At 39.7% G+C, this 13,534-nt stretch overlaps 1 protein-coding gene across 1 annotated transcript in view; it reads left to right on the top strand.

The window, feature by feature from the left end:
* Window positions 1-8,295: 8,295 nt before the first annotated feature.
* Window positions 8,296-13,534, top strand: part of mtmr7a (myotubularin related protein 7a) — a 67,489-nt gene continuing 62,250 nt past the window's right edge. Inside the window, exons 1-2 of the mRNA XM_060926954.1 lie at window positions 8,296-8,383; window positions 8,675-8,797. Coding sequence (XP_060782937.1) covers window positions 8,360-8,383; window positions 8,675-8,797 — 147 coding nt within the window. The 5' untranslated portion in view covers window positions 8,296-8,359. The remainder of the gene's footprint in view (window positions 8,384-8,674; window positions 8,798-13,534) is intronic.

Below are 13,534 nucleotides of genomic sequence, written 5' to 3'. Positions count from 1 at the left end.
ACGGAGGAGTGATTACAAGTAAAAGGTATATGGAAAATTACTTCTTCAAGCCTGTGAGCACAAAAAGCCCAATACATTAAGTGTTAAAGTCAAATGTTAAATTCAAGCCACACAAAAAAAATTCCAAGACCGGAAAATAAGAACAAGACTCTCAACAAGAACACTAAATGCTAGTTACACATCAGAATTTATTGAATGATTATGTTTCCATAATGGTTGTTCTTAATATTAATAATAATAATAATAATAATAATAATAATAAGAAGAAGAAGAAGAAGAAGAAGAAGAAATTTCAGATCGCCATTCTTAAACCCAAGATTGCTTTACAGTGGAAGCAGAAAGCTTTAGAACAACCAACAGAAGAGAAAAAAACAACTTACACTAACAGAACATAGAACTTAGTCATAAAAATTAAAAAGTAATATCATTAAAAATTAAAAACGCAATAATTCAAATGTCATATATTATTTTGACGAATGGCTTCTATCCAAGATAAAATATTTCTCTCAGTCCTGTTGCAGCCTGGTTACACTACTTTCAGCTGGACTCTGATGTCTGCAGTGTCCTATGCTCCCAATTCTCCATCACTCTAAGCTTATTATGTGGCCTGAATGCCACTGTGAAAGCAAATGCCACCTTTAATAAATGGCTGACTTGGAGCCACAGATGCAAACCTTCATACACACACTGCCCTGGGAGACAGAGTGATATAATGCAGAATAAATTTATTCATTTAAAGGATTTTTGCCAAAGCTTGTGAATCAGTTATGACAAAATAGCTCTAGGTGATAATCAAAAGAAAAATCAAAAGTCTATTATACGGTAATTATACACACAGTGGCTGTTTTTTTCAGGTATGCATTTGTAGATGAATATTTGATTTGGATCTAGTAGTAACACTCATTTTTAAAAATCCCCTAAAAGTTCTGCAACACCTAATATTATTTTATTATTAATTTCAAAGAATAACAGTAACCCTAATAATAATAATAATAATAATAATAATAATAATAGCCACAAGCGGCGATGAACGGCTCAAGCACCTTCAGTATACCAAATCTAGCATGAAGCCAATAAACTGCCTAGGAGAAGAACATCAAAATGTAACACGTCAAAACAACTCACTTCCTGTTGAGTATGACTAAGAAGAAGGCCTTTACTTTCACTGCACAATGAAATTTAGTTTGTCAAAGGAGAGTAAAGGCACTGTGTACGTGCGCACTGACACTCTTGGGCACTTCAGCCCAAGGCCATCCCATGCTAACCTAACTGCATGTCTTTGAACTCTCGGGGAAACCGGAGCACCTGGAGGAAACCCACGCAGACATGGGGAGAACATGCAAACTTCACACAGAAAGGCCCCCATCAGCTGCTGGGCTCGAATCCAGAACCTTCTTGCTGTGAGGCAACAGTGCTAACCACTACACCACTGTGCCACCCTATAATACAATGTACATTACAGTTCTGTTCATCTTGGGGCACCCCATACACCTACCAAATTTGACACGGATAGGTGAAACTATATATCAGGCAAAAGTCTCGATGACATGTGGGGGTGCTATGGAGTCACCTCTGGACACACCTGGGGCCAAGCCTCTACCCCTGAGTAGCAGAGGCCAGGACTGATGTGTGTACCAAATTTCATGAGTTTCTGCCCATGGGAACTATCTCAAAAATAACTAAGTCTATAATAATAATAATAATAATAATAATAATCGTCATCATCATCATCATCATCATCATCATCCTTAGGAACACAATAAGGCCTCGCACCACCAGTGCTCAGGCCATGGCTCAGTGAATACACAAATATTTTCAATAAAAGCCTAACAGAACATAGTCATTAAAAATCTATCTTTTTTAAAAAATAGGATGAGGTAGAAGAGCAGACCCAGAAGTCTTAGTGCAGTGTGTTCCAAATTTTAAGTGCTAAGACACTAAACCATTCATGACCAACTATCAGGTTTTGTGGTAACACTGACCTTCCACAGTACTACAGAAGCCTCACACTCTTGCAAAAGCTGGTGTGTATATTTGCCAACCCAACCTTTAGGTGTAGAGCACAGTAAAGTGGGCATTATATTTTGTATTGGTCTTTCTGAAGTGTTGCTAATTCATTAACACAACTACCACTGCACTGATCAATCTAAAGCCATCAAGTACGTTGATCCTTTGTGCCAACAAATGGACTACACTGACTGCACAAGGCGTCCAATGCTTGTTATTAATGGGACGCTTTAAACCACTTAACTGTGCCATCACCAGGAAATGTCCTGGTCAATTATTAGTGACAAGAGTAAAGATGGTGCAAGCAGATTTTCAAAAAGATGGGTCGACCATGAACTATAATCGCTGCAGTCTAGAAAAGGTTTACGTGTATAATCATAATAATTAGGTAGTATATTGCCAATACAAATAGGCTGTAATGTGCATGTAACTTCAATGATAAAGTTCACTGGGGCAATTCACAGACATGGAAATGATTCACACAATGAAAATACAGCAGACTAAATGCATAAATGCCATCTAGAAACGTAAGCGCCAAGTAATTTAGCAATCAAATAGCTTATCGAAATGGATGATGGGGGGGCATTTTTAACTGTAAGTAAAGCACTTACACTGTTCATACATGTTACAATACTTCACATTTATAAAAACTGATAATTGTGGAATGATGTGTCAACTTGATCACTTACATGAGGAAAACACACATGCAGCCCTTCAGTTCTTCTGTTTACTGATGATTCATCTAATGACCTAACGTAATATGTTTGGCAACTTGCTAAAACTATGTCACTGTAAGTATCAAGTTAACAATTTTAGGTTAGATTTGTACATTTCTATGAATTTTTACTTCAAGGAACACTTCGTCTGGGCCTTTCTGAGAATATTTTTTTAATAACATTTCCAAATGTTGGCTATAGTGTATTCCATACACACTGTAAACCCGAATAAGTTGAGTTTACTTAAAAAAATTGAGGAAAGTGGTTGCCTTAAAAAAAATAAGTAATTATTAATGATTGAATTGAGTACCTTAAACTTACAATCTTCTGGTAAGTTTAAGGTACTCAATTCAATCATTAATAATTACTTATTTTTTTTAAGGCAACCACTTTCCTCAATTTTTTTTAAGTAAACTCAACTTATTCGGGTTTACAGTGCAGATGGCAGACAACAGTAAACATCATATTATAAATAATAAAATAGATAAATGTGCCAAAGTTTCAGTTGAAAATATTTATTTCCTATAGTGCTGCAATAACATTTTTATCATCCAATCAGCCCATTAGGTGATAGCACACTGAGCAGTGCAGAGTTTACACAGAATCAAAGTCAAGTTAAAGTCCCTCCCACATCAGGATCTGGTCTTCCCAGGCAGTCTCCTGTCCCAGTACTACCCAGCTCTTTGAGGCACATGGGTGCAGTGCCAATCTCCGTTGCTATAGCCCTCGGCTATTTGCCTATTATATAGTTAGGGTTACAGTGGAGGGCTGGTCTTCTGGTAACCATGAGAGTTTGACTCCCTACTCGTATCTGTATTGCAGCATGCCTTGCCAGATGGCAGTAGGTACCATTTTTATGATGGTCTTTGGTATGACCCGACCACGAGTAGAACTCACAATCTCCTGGTCAAGAGGTGGACACTGTTTACATAGAATGGTGAAGAAAAAAAACCACTCCAGTAAGCTGGAGTTCTGCAGGTAAAAATTCAGAGTTGAATAGCCAGACTGATTTGAGTTGGCAGGACACACAGTAACCCAAATAACCACTCTTTACAACCATAGCCAGCAGAAAAGCATATCAGAATGTACAACAAATTGACCCTTAAGGTAGTTGGGCTTCAATAGCAGAACAACACATCAGATTCCACTCTTGTCAGCTAAGAACAGAAATCTGAGGCTATGTCAAGGCACAGTCTCACCACAACTGGACATTTGATTAAAAATATTAGAAGAATGTCACCCAGTCTGCTTCATCTTGATTTCTGCTGTGACACACATATGGTAGGGTCAGACTTTGGTATCAACCAACCTGTCTTGTGCCAACAGTTCATGCTGGTGATGGAATGATATGGGGAATTTTTTCTTGGCCCCATTGAGCATTGTTTGAATGCACCAGCCTGTCTGAGCACTGCTGCATCTACATGTATCCCTTTATGGCCACAGTTGACCCATATTATAATGGCTCCTTCCAGCATGGAACTGCACGATGTCATAAAAACACAAATTGTCTCAAACTGGGTCCATTAACTTGATAAGGAGTTCAGTGGACTTCAGTGGCCTCGACAATCACCAGACCTGAATCCGAACACATATGTGGTAGGTGAGTGTTGTTTCCCAACCCTGGCTTTGGATTATCTTTAACTGTTCATTCTTTATCCTAGTCAGCGTCAAGGTGAATCCTATATCAGGAACTCTGGAGGTAAGACAGGAATATATCCTGAATGGGATGCCAATCCATTACAGGGCCCCATGCACTCACATACACACATATACACACATATTCACATACTCTGGAAATCTGTGTCTCCTGAAAATTTTGAAAGATATATATATATGGGGTGGCATGGTGGTGTAGTGGTTAGCGCTGTCGCCTCACAGCAAGAAGGTCCGGGTTCGGGCCCCGTGGCCGGCGAGGGCCCTTCTGTGTGGAGTTTGCATGTTCTCCCCGTGTCCGCGTGGGTTTCCTCCGGGTGCTCCGGTTTCCCCCACAGTCCAAAGACATGCAGGTTAGGTTAACTGGTGACTCTAAATTGACCGTAGGTGTGAATGGTTGTCTGTGTCTATGTGTCAGCCCTGCGATGACCTGGCGACTTGTCCAGGGTGTACCCCGCCTTTCGCCCGTAGTCAGCTGGGATAGGCTCCAGCTTGCCCGCGACCCTGTACAGGATAAGCGGCTACAGATAATGGATGGATGGATGGATATATATATATATATATATATATATATATATATATATATATATATATATATTTTTTTTTTTTTTTTTTTTTTAATTAATTTATTTTTTTCCAGCTGTAGATGATTTACTGGCCAAATACAGTCACAGAATCAGTGTGTGTGTGTGTGTGTGTGTGTGTGTGTGTGTGTGTGTGTGTGTGTGTAGATAGATAGATAGATAGATAGATAGATAGATAGATAGATAGATAGATAGATAGATAGATAGATAGATAGATAGATACACACAGAGGTGGACAGTAACGAAGTACATTTACTTGAGTACTGTACTTAAGTACACTTTTTAAGTATATGTACTTTACTTAAGTATTATTTTTTTGGAAACTTATGACTTTAACTTCACTACATTTGAAAGGCAAATATTGTACTTTTCACTCGACTACATTTCTATCAAGGTCCTCGTTACTCGTTACTATGAAGCAGCTTTAAAAGTGGATGTTTTTTTCTTTTTTTTAAGGTAAGATTATACATTATGTAAATAAATGTCACAAAAATGGTATTGCGGGATGGAACACTTGTTATACATGGGATGAAACAGCATATAAAAACCCGGAAGGCAAATATACTATATATATATGTATTATTTACCAGCTGGGAGGTCTGCATCGTAAAATATCGTGACCGAGGTCTTGAAAATACTGACCGAGGCCTTTGGGCCGAGGTCAGTATTTTCAAGGCCGAGGTCACGGTATTTCATGATGGCCGACCTTAAGCTGGTAAATAATATATTTATTTTTTTCTTTACCAAATTCTAACAGAAAATGTGAGCGCCTGAAAGGGAAATCATATTTAGAAAAAACCTGCTACAAGCTCATCAAAAACCTGTTTGACAAGCTATGTCAGCTTGGAATTTTCCATTTGGGTTTCGACAGAACTTCCCAAAGACATTGAGGCCGTAGGCCGTCTTTTTTGTTTTATTTTCTGCCCTTTGCTCCTCAATAAACTGCTGGATTTGCTTGGCATTAGCAACAGTTACAGGTTTTCAGCTTTCTCCTGAAATGTTTTCTTTTATTTCACTTTCGCTGTGAACACTGTCGTTATTGCTATCCATGCTGTAAAATTAATTCTATTATACTGAGAAATGTGAAAATAAATGTTGACAAAAAATTGCTACTATGTTTGTTGTTGTTGTGAACGAGCGAATCGCCAAAGGTCCGTAACCGGGGTCCGGATCGTAGGATTCTGGACCGCTCGCGAGCCAATCAGAGTGCACGATTTGATGGAAACCAGACCGCGAAAAAAATAAAGAAAGAAAAAAGCACAGAGCGCAGTCGGGGGTTAGGTGCCTCGCACCTCAGCCCAAGGCCATCCCATATTAAAGGGCATATTATGGGTAAATTCAGGAGCAAGATCAATGTAATTCTCCTATTTTATATTAAACTTTGGTCAAATATCTGTAACATTCTGCATTCTCTGCAATTTTTTTTTACCTTGCGCAATACCAGAAACAAGCCATTTGAGGCGAATTGGTCCGCCTCTGAAAAAACTTGGTATTTGGATTTCCTGGGAAACATTAGTTTTCGTGACGTCATCTGCGGGACGCTTCCTTCTGAATCCTACGTCAGCGCTGGTTTGTTTATGAGAAAACGACCTGGTGGTTTTCTGCAAATTTCTTCAACGTTATCACGTAATTATTAAAATGGTTAACAGATGTATCGTAGGAGGGTGTAGCAACACCAATCTTGATGGGATTGTACTCATCGTTTCCCAAAAGACCGGACAATGAGAGAGAAATGGGAGCGTTTGGTCTACACAGGCTGTGCACTGAAACTGTGCAAAGCTCGCGCAGCCTGCTGGCGCTTCTGCAGGTGATGTCATGAATCTGGCTCCAGACTCCCTTGGGATTTTTCCAGACGAGTTTTGTTATTTTATTTTTTTCCGCTGCAGACAGATGGCCTTGTGCAAAATCACCCTTCTGGATGAGTGTGTAAAGGGACATACTTTCATATAAAAAAAAACAAAAACAAAATTGGTCCAGAATATGCACTTGAACCTAACCGCATGTCTTTGAACTATGGGGGAAACCTGCACAGACACAGGGAGAACATGCAAACTCCACACATGCCCCTTTTCCACCAAAGCAGTTCCAGGGCTGGTTCAGGGCCAGTGCTTAGTTTGGAACCGGGTTTTCTGTTTCCACTGACAAAGAACTGGCTCTGGGGCCAGAAAAACCGGTTCCAGGCTAGCACCAACTCTCTGCTGGGCCAGAGGAAAGAACTGCTTACGTCAGCGGGGGTGGGGGGTGGGGCGGAGTTGTTAAGACCGACAACAATCGCAAGAAGGCAAAAGGTCGCCATTTTTAAGCGCCGAGAAGCAGCAGCTGTACAAATGCAAAGTCATCCATTATTGTTGTTGTTGCTGCTTCTTCTTTTCTGTGTTGTTGTTGCTTCGATATTCGCGCCAAGGTTTATGCAAACGCAGCGACGTAACTGACGTATACAGCGACGTAATGACGTGGCTCTCCTTAGCACCACGAGCTATGGAAAAGCAAACTGGTTCTCAGCTGGCTCGCAAGTTGAACGAATTGTGGACCAGCACCAGCACTGGCCCCGAACCAGCCCTGGAACTGATTTGGTGGAAAAGGGGTAACAGGAAGGCCCCCGCTGGCCTCAAACCCAGAACCTTCTTGCTGTGAGGCGACCGTGCTAACCACTTACACCACCGTGCCGCCGTATAAAAGAAAATACGTGACACGACATTAAAATACGGGCGGCACGGTGGTGCAGTGGTTAGTGCTGTCGCCTCACAGCAAGAAGGTCCTGGGTTCGAGCCCCGTGGCCGGCGAGGGCCTTTCTGTGTGAAGTTTGCATGTTCTCCCCGTGTCCGCGTGGGTTTCCTCCGGGTGCTCCGGTTTCCCCCACAGTCCAAAGACATGCAGGTTAGGTTAACTGGTGACTCTAAATTGACCGTAGGTGTGAATGTGAGTGTGAATGGTTGTCTGTGTCTATGTGTCAGCCCTGTGATGACCTGGCGACTTGTCCAGGGTGTACCCCGCCTTTCACCCGTAGTCAGCTGGGATAGGCTCCAGCTTGCCTGCGACTCTGTAGAACAGGATAAAGCGGCTAGAGATAATGAGATGAGATGAGACATTAAAATACGTGACAGTACTGTTCCGGCCCGGGTTATGGGAGACGCGCACTGAAACACTTCACATTCTCAGAAACACTGCTGCGCCATAATCGGTCGGCTTTAGGACCGCGCGGTTTTTCCACAGCGCTAACGGTGATTCACCTTATTGACTTTCATCACATCAGATTCAGTTTATTATTTTACGTAAACCATCTAAATCGTTCAAAATGTTATGAGACAGTAAACCAGAAAAAAAAATATTAGCATGATGCTTTCAGTTGCTACCGGAAGTTGGTGATAAATGTTGATTTGTGGTGTTTACGAGTGAAAGATGGAGCACATCAGACTGCCCAAGGTAAACACGTTCTTACAATAGCTGCACTGTTTTATTTACAACAGCATGGTTCACGTTGCCCATGGGCTTGGGTTTACAGGATGTGATGTCATTAAAATTAGTTGATATATTGAATAACTTGATGTAATAAATGTGTTTCAGTGCGTCCATGGGCTAGTAGGTACATAAACAGACCGTGGTGAGGCTAATGCTGATTAACGTTATATTAATATCCAGATCTGTTTAGGACTTTTGCCAAATAATTGATTTCTTATGTAACTGTTGTTGAATTTGGGCCCTGTCATATTTCAGGTTGAAAAGGTCCAGTTAGTGGACAGGGGCTCTTCACATAGGGCACGAGTTGGGACCCTGTATTTAACAGCCTTCCATACAGTGTTTGTGGATAATGAGGCTGAGAATCACAGTCAACTATGGGTAAGTGCTTAGTGACATTATTCTATCTATCTATCTATCTATCTATCTATCTATCTATCTATCTATCTACAGTGGTGCTTGAAAGTTTGTGAATCCTTTAGAATTTTCTATATATATATTTTTTTATAAATATGACCTAAAACATCATCAGATTTTCACACAAGTCCTAAAAGTAGATAAAGAGAACGCAGTTAAACAAATGAGACAAAAATATTATACTTTTTCATTTATTTATTGAGGAAAATGATCCAATATTACATATCTGTGAATGGCAAAAGTATGTGAACCTCTAGGATTAGCAGTTAATCTGAAGGTGAAATTAGAGTCAGGTGTTTTCAATCAATGGGATGACAATCAGGTGTGAGTGGGCACCCTGTTTTATTTAAAGAACAGGGATCTATCAAAGTCTGATCTTCACAACACATGTTTGTGGAAGTGTATCATGGCACGAACAAAGGAGATTTCTGAGGAGCTCAGAAAAAGGCATTGTTGATGCTCATCAGGCTGGAAAAGGTTACAAAACCATCTCTAAAGAGTTTGGACTCCACCAATCCACAGTCAGACAGATTGTGTACAAATGGAGGAAATTCAAGACCATTGTTACCCTCCCCAGGAGTGGTCGACCAACAAAGATCACTCCAAGAGCAAGGCGTGTAATAGTTGGCGAGGTCACAAATGGTGATGTCCCGATCAGGTTTTTTTGCCCTCCGATCCGATACCGATCATTCGATTTTGAGTATCTGCCGATACCAAGTCCCGATCCGATACTTCTTATAATCCATAAAAAATAATAAAGACGAGGAAAGAAACGGATCCAGGATGTTCCTCATTTTTTTTATTTAACACCTTATTTTTTTTTTTGTAATGAATTTTTTATTGAGTATTGAAAAGAATGTACAGTCTCATATACAACAACATCGTATCAACCACCCCACCCCCCACCCCCCACCCAATCCCTGACCAACACATTGCCCTTGCTTAATTACATATAAGGCAGTAGTCGAATTGCAGTATTAAAAGAATGAGTATTACAGTAAAATAGAGAGAAAAAAAAAATTTCATAACAATAATTATGAATTAAAAAATGAAATGAAGAAAAATAATAAAGATAAATGAATGCATCTATTGGGAGAGTAACTCCTTCACCATTTCTATACCATTTAACCAGTTGTTGACAGTAGCTTCCTTAGCATGGTTAATTCTGGCAGAGGATAATTCCATGTATAAAATGTCTAGCAGAGTATATAACCAATGTTTAATTGAGAGATCATGAGGTGGGAGCCATCTCTGGACCACCAGTTTCTTGGCAGCCGTGATACCTGCTAACCATAGTTTACGTGTTTTCTCTGTGATGGGAAACCTTGAGTCATCAAGTAATAGGTGTAGGGCAGGATCCATGGGAAAATCAATGTTTGTCAGAGTAGATATTATGTCCACAACATTAGACCAGAAAGACACAACATCTGGACAGTTCCACATAGAATGCATGAAAGTCCCCACAGTATCAAATGGACAAAAAGTACAATAAGAGTGCGGGGCTAAGCCCATCAAATGTCTCTTATGTGGGGTCAGATAGGTGCGATAACAAATATTCAAGTGGATAAATTGGTGATTGGGATTTTTTGATGAGCCTGTGACATTGTCCCATATTGCTTCCCAATCCAGATCTTCCTGAGGGTTTCCTAAGTCTCTTTTCCATTCTTTATTAAGGCTGTCAGAATGTTTTGAATGTGCACACAGAAATAAGTAAAGAAATGACACTATTCTTCTTGGGGCTCTTTGTATCTTTTCCACTATAGGGTGCATTTTTAGGTTTGAACCCCACTGAATATTGTGTGATTTAAGAGCTGATCGTAACTTAAGAAAATGAAAGAGGGAATGCTTAGGAACATCATATTGTGTTATTAAGTCACAGAAACTCAACAATGAGTCAACCCCATTTATATCATTCAAAACATATATATCTTTATGCACCCATGGCCCTGGCGTAAATGGTTTATTTCCTGATAGTAAACCCTGGTTAAACCATAGTGGAGAATTTTTGTGCCATTTCACCGTCACACCTATATACTTTTCCACTGCTCTGAATGTAGTCAACAAATAGGATATAATTGGACCACGCCTTAAGGAGGATTGTCTACTTGAAGCGCCTGAAAATAAGTAATCCTGCAGTCTCATTGGTGCCACAAGATCCCTTTCAATTTCAATCCAGGAAGTCTGTGCCTCTGGATCCAGCCAGTGTTTTAAATGTTGCAGTGTAAATGACCACTGATATAGCCTGAAATTAGGGAGAGCCCAACCTCCTTGTGATTTGGGTAGTTGTAACGCTGACCATTTTATTCGTGGACGTCTCTTATTCCATATAAAGGACTTGAGCAAAGAGTCTAACTTTTTCCAATAACCAACAGGAGGAGAGAGAGGTAGCATTGAGCTAATGAAATTTATTCTGGGAAGAACATTCATTTTAACAATTGAAATTCGGGCTGGTACCGACGATGGGAGGGGCATCCATCTATTCAAATCATTTTCTATTTTCTTAAATATGCAATTATAATTATTTTTGACGATAGTGGATACAGAGGATGTTACTTGAACACCTAAATAGGTTACCTGGTTAGCTACGACAATGTCTGCAGGGAGAGTCAACTCATTTTGATCTACATTGAGGAGCATTAGAACAGACTTTTTTAAGTTTATTTTGAATCCTGCAAGTTTACCAAAATTGCTTAAAATATGCATGACCTCATGTAGTGAGGGCTGAATGTTGGATATGTAAATTAATGCATCATCAGCATAAAGAGATATAGAATGTTTGGAGGAACCTAAAGATATTGGAGTTAGAATATTATTTTGACGTATGCACTGGGCCAAGGGTTCTATGGAGAGATTGAAAAGAAGGGGGGAGAGTGGACACCCCTGTCTTGTCCCACGGAATATCCCAAAAGGCTCAGAGGACATTCCTCCTGTAAAGACTCTGGCTGACGGGTTAGTGTACAGGATTTGAACCATTCTAATAAAATTAGGGCCAAATTTGAATTCCTTTAGCACCCTCCACAAATATCTCCACTCTAAACGATCAAATGCATTTTGTGCATCTAGGAAAAAGAGGCCATTAGGTGCACCACTCCTTTCTGCGCCATCAATAATATGAAGGAGTCGCCTTATATTATCAGAAGATAGGCGTCCTTTCATAAAACCGGTCTGATCCAGGTGTATCAATTTACAGACCACCTTCTCAAGACGCAAAGCTAGTGCCTTAGCAAATATTTTCATATCGGCATTAATTAATGATATGGGACGGTAATTAGCACATTCTAAGTGGTCTTTGCCTGGTTTTGGCAATACAGATATAAGTGCAGTATTGAGCTCCTTAAGGAGGCTACCTTCATCTAGTGCAAAGTTAAGTGCATCAAGCCATAATGGACCTAGCATTTCCCATAGATTCAAATAAAGCTCAGCTGGGAGCCCGTCAATACCTGGGGAGCGACCCTTATTAGTGAGTTTTACGGCTTGAAAGAGCTCCTCCAGTGTGATTGGAGCCTCTAGTTTTTCAGTATCAACAGGAGAAAGGCCTGGTAGTTTAATATTTTGGAAGAAAGAGTCAAATTGATTTGGAGTAGGAGAACATTCTGAGGTATATAGGCTCGAGAAAAAGTCCTTAAAAGTATTATTTATGGCAGGTATTGTTGTCACTATTCCTGCATGAGGGTCACGAACAGCAGAAATAGTCATCTGTTTCTCTTGTTTTTTAAGTGTCAATGCAAGAAGTCTGGTTGGCTTACTACCCTCAGAATAATATTTGTGCTTAGTTATGTGCATTAAATATTCAACTCTCTGCTTAATCAGATCATTGAGTTCTGACTGTTTAAGTTTAAGACTAATATCCTTTTGTTCAGAGTAGTTAGAATTCAACTCCTGTTCAAGGTTATGACACTCTAATTCCAATCCCTTAATTAGTTTTCCTTTTATTTTTTTAAGATGAGTACAAAAACTGATGGCATTATCCCTTAAAAAACCCTTAACTGCAGCCCACACAAACATGGGGTTGGAAACACTATTGACATTTATATTAATGAATTCCTCCAGCTTTAGCTTTAACTGAGAGATATATTCCTCATTTTGAAGGAGTGTGGTGTTGAACCTCCATCTTGTTGGTTTGTTACGTATGGGGAAAAGATCATATGATAAAATAATTGGATTATGGTCAGATAGGTAACGTGGAAGAATATTTATAGACTTGATACAATGGGCTATTTTTGCAGATGACAGAAAATAGTCTATTCTAGAGGACATCTTGTGTGCAGCAGAGTAAAATGTAAAATCCTTGGTAGTAGGGTTATTAATCCTCCAAATATCTATTAGATTCAGGCTTTTAGAAAAGTGACCTAAAGCTTTAGATGCAGCATCTTGGACCACTGATATTGAACTATGTGACCTGTCCATGTGTTTGTCAAAAAAAGTATTCATATCAGCCCCAATTACTAATAAGTGGTCAGTCAAAGAAAGTAGCTCTTTTGCTAAGTTTGGAAAAAAGTTTGCTTCATATTTTGTTGGTGCATATATTGATACAAATGCCACTCTTTGCCCCTGTACAGTGGTACAACAGACGGCTAGCCTCCCTGTGTTATCAATTAACACCTTATTTTAACATCCAACAACTCCGTTAGCAAACAGAGCACTTACGTGAGGTAGTTTGAACAATAAATAACAAATTAAAAACATAACCTTAAAATACCT

Source organism: Neoarius graeffei, chromosome 8 (assembly GCF_027579695.1).
Source record: "Neoarius graeffei isolate fNeoGra1 chromosome 8, fNeoGra1.pri, whole genome shotgun sequence".
NCBI classification, from domain to species: domain Eukaryota; kingdom Metazoa; phylum Chordata; class Actinopteri; order Siluriformes; family Ariidae; genus Neoarius; species Neoarius graeffei.
Note: the sequence above shows the minus strand (reverse complement) of the source record. Positions and strands in the feature narration are given on the sequence as shown.